This window comes from Colobus angolensis, unplaced genomic scaffold, assembly GCF_000951035.1.
Source record: "Colobus angolensis palliatus isolate OR3802 unplaced genomic scaffold, Cang.pa_1.0 Scaffold276, whole genome shotgun sequence".
Classification (NCBI taxonomy): domain Eukaryota; kingdom Metazoa; phylum Chordata; class Mammalia; order Primates; family Cercopithecidae; genus Colobus; species Colobus angolensis.
In genome coordinates this window covers 17,873-21,876 of record NW_012115999.1, presented here as the reverse complement: position 1 = coordinate 21,876, position 4,004 = coordinate 17,873, and the positions used below count along the sequence as shown (strand labels likewise).

Sequence of the window (4,004 nt, the reverse complement as noted above, 5' to 3'; positions counted from 1 at the left end):
CTCCAATCTGGGCAACAGAGTGAGACTCCGTCTCAAAAAACAAAACGAAACAAAACAAAATCACTCATATTTCATTACATCTAAAGCCATGTTTTTTCCACTTTAACATGTTGGAAACTAGGAAGAGTTCCAAAATTGATGCTGTTTTGGTTTTACAAATTATTAGGGGTGTGTGTGTGCATGTGTGTATACTTTGAGTCGTATCCGCACTAATTAAAAAATATAGATTTCTTTTTAAATTGAGGGGAAATTATAAATCATTTGGAGTAAATTATTTCAAAATTTACTAGGTTCACAATTGTACAGTTTTGGTGTATTGTTATGCTTATGTCACAGCTGGACACTGAGATGCTACAGAAAGTAAATATGGAACAGTAGGCAATTATCTAATTTTAATGTTATACTAGTATTCAATAAATGCTAATTGCTTCCTGGAAACATAATTTATTCTTCATAAACGATTTGTTAATATGAAAAGTTTTACTTGTAAGACAAATCAGAATAGAGGACATAATAGTAAACTTCTATTGAAAGTAAGTATTTTCCAGGGTTGGTTTAAGTAAACAATTGTGCAGTTTTCTGGGTAATGTTGATTTTCTAGATGAGTATGATTGTTATATGAGGATGGAAATGCAGGCGGTATTAAAAGGATTTCTAATCAGCAATTTCTTCAAGGCCACTTTCACCTCTTTGTTCCGTAGACTATAGATGATAGGATTCAACATGGGGGTTAGTCCAGCATATACCAAAGCCATAAATTTATCTATTTCCTGTGAATCTACAGCAGAGGGCTTCAGGTACATGGAGAGAGCTGTACCATAGAACAAAACTACCACCATCAGGTGGGCTGTGCACGTTGAAAAGGCTTTACTTCGGCCTTCCACTGAGCTGACTCTCAGGATACTGGTGAGGATAAATGCATAAGAGATACAAATGAGTAGCATTGGCATGGGGAGAAGAAGTACACTGATCACCAGCATGATTAACTGCACCAGGGAGGTGTCCACACAAACCAATTTCAATACAGCCAGAATTTCACAAGTGAAATGATTGATGATACTATTACCACAGAGAGACAGTGGCAGCACAGACATCGTTTCCACCAGGGCAGTGAGACAGCCTGTCATCCAGGAGCCAGCTGCAATCTGCACACAGGTTCTCCTATTCATGATGACAGGGTATCCCAGGGGGTTGCAGATGGCCACATACCGGTCATATGCCATCATGGACAGGAGTACACATTCAGTGGAGCCCATGGCAAGGGAGAGGTACATCTGAGTGGCACATCCTGAGAATGAAATAGTGTTTCTCCCTGAAACAAAGTTTGCCAGCATTGGAGTGAGCGCAGAAGAGGTATACCAGATGTCCAGAAAGGAGAGATTGCTGAGGAAGAGGTACATAGGGGTGTGGAGGTGGGAATCTAGGATGGTGATGGAGATCAGAATAACGTTGCCCAGTAAGGTGATGAGGTACATCAGCAAGCACACCGCAAATATGATGACCTGAACTTTAGGGTAGTGAGAAAATCCCAGGAAGAAAAATACTTTTACAGATGTCCAGTTTGCCGGAAACATTTTTTTATGTTATGTTCATCTGTACGTATGCATAGAAGGATTAATGTCACACATATATAAAACGTATCCCCCTCCTTCACATATCTGGCATGTTTTATTTATATGAACTTGCGGTCTGTTCTTAAATGGTTCTCTAGGTTAGCGATAGTAATATTTGTTTGAAGAAATATGTCACTAATAAGAAAAATTTAAGCAGGAAGTCAACAGATACATCCTTAAAATATTACCTTTGCTGTAAGACTTTCTTTTGGCAATGTGAGGGTAGGAGGATGGTGTATTTAATCAGCATCACAAAAGAATGAGAAAAGAAACAACATTTTGCATTCTTTCTTTTTCCAAAACCACGTTTTAACTGATCTATTTACCTCTGTACCATTGGCATGATTTTCTTCCTCTGATTTGGTAATAATCTTCTTACTTAGGAACTGTTAGGATTTCCAGGTTCACAGTTTCTTCTGCCATTCCTAGAGATATATCCAAAATAATTTGGAAGTCTCAGTGAATAAAGGCAAAAAAAGGTATAGGTTTCTGCAGCCATAAATTAACAGAGACTTTGAACACTTAGACACAAGCCCACAGTTGCTTTCTTAAACCCAGGAAAATGGTGACATGTGTCTCATGCTGGGAGACACATGGCAAATATTTCTTTCATCTTGCTTCAGTTGTCCTGATGTTTGTGCTGCAGTAACATCCTCCAAAGAACCAGCCATTGGCAGTGTAGGGCAATTTAAGCTATTTGTTGCTTTTGCAAAGTCTCCAATTCATGCAGCAAATTAAAGTTAAATATCTATTTGTACAGTGTTACAAATTCTAAAACTCCAGGGACAGTGTCCCATAAATCCAATTATAGTCAGTAGCTTGTCTTGCCTAATTGTAGGGTTATTCAAACAATACGTAAACATGTTTCCTACCTACACTGTCTTTGGGAAGGGGAACTTTACTCTTCTCCCAATAGGGTTATGAAGTCAGACTCGTTAATTTAAATGAAGTTAAAAATAATGCATAATGTTGGTAGTTTCTCCTTCAGATTGTAGGAGAGTTTTATAATATGAATGAGATCAAGTTGTACTTGATATGGGACCCGTAACTTTTCTACTACTCAGCATGGCTTAAAGAGAGGCCATTGAGGGCAGATATTTCTCATAGCACATAAAGGTCCATTTGCTTTCAGAAACACTTTTTCTTTTGGGAAGTAAGCTTCACCCTATAAAGGCATCTTTACTCTTCAGAAATCCATTGAAGCTTCTATCTGAGTGATGCTTTATAATCCCTGTTCACAACTTGTTTGTTTTCCAAGTGAGAGATGAATGGTTAACAGTGTATGGTGGATTCCCCCAGTGTATGGGGAATGCATACTGTCAGTGTCATCATTGTACAATTGTGATTGTGTAACTTGCTTCTTAGTAGCAGATTGTAATCATGGCCATTACTGGATTGTTTTACATCACATCAAATATTCTTCATTCTCAGAGAAGATCACAAATTTGAATGATTGCCAAGATATTTCAAAGCACAGTAAAAAAAATCTCTTCGCTAGTTAGTATTTGCAATCAGAATGCATCTTTTAGGTCTTTCATGTACTCACTCCAACAGAGATATAACTTTCATCACCTTGGAATCATGCGTATGGTCCCTTCTTTACCTATAGGAAAGCTTGGTGCACAGGAAAGACTAGGGACTTTGCGCAATAAACACTTTTCATTTTACCACTTCATTTTTGTCACCTAGAGCAAGTTGATGATCCTCATTGAGATTCAGATTATTTATAAAAGGGCAATGACAATATTTCTTTATCAGAGTTGTTCTGAGGAATAAAGATATTTCATGTAAAGCAACTAAGACTGAAATTGATGTATAGTAGGTAATTAATAAATATTAGATTTTTCTCCATTCTGTGGTTTTTGACTTGCTTCTCGAATCATCTTTTTTCCTTGTATTTATTCTCCCTTTTCATTATTTCCCTCTTTGACTATGGCAATGCCCTTCCTTTGTTTTTCTCATTTAGACAATATTTGCTGCAACTGCAATACAAATGGTTAAAGCAAAAGAGAGAAAAGAAATGGACTAACATCTGGCCCCAGAATCCACTTTTCCTCTGAATTTGTTTATCTGATACTCCTTCTAACTTACCTGTCCAGTTCCTATAGACTAAAGCTTGTGAAGCTCAAAGTGAATCATTTAGGTTGACTTGATTGTGTTTGGGGGAAGGGTTAGAAGAGTACATTATTGGCTGGGTGTGGTGGCTCATGCCTGTAATCCCAGCACTTTGGGAGACCAGGGCAGGTGGATCATGAGGTCAAGAAATTGAGACCATCCTGGCCAAAATGGTGAAACCCCGTCTCTACTAAAAATACAAAAATTAGCTGGGCATGGTGGTGTACACCTGTAGTCCCAGCTACTAGGGAGGGTGAGGCAGAAGAAAGAAGAATC

At 38.0% G+C, this 4,004-nt stretch overlaps 1 protein-coding gene across 1 annotated transcript; it reads right to left on the bottom strand.

Moving 5' to 3' along the window:
• Positions 1–576: 576 nt before the first annotated feature.
• On the bottom strand, positions 577–1,657 carry LOC105516139 (olfactory receptor 13F1). Its single transcript, XM_011948225.1, has one exon. It carries the CDS (start codon positions 1,572–1,574, stop codon positions 615–617), a length of 960 nt encoding a protein of 319 aa, XP_011803615.1. The 5' UTR covers positions 1,575–1,657; the 3' UTR covers positions 577–614.
• Between the last annotated feature and the right edge of the window lie 2,347 nt (positions 1,658–4,004).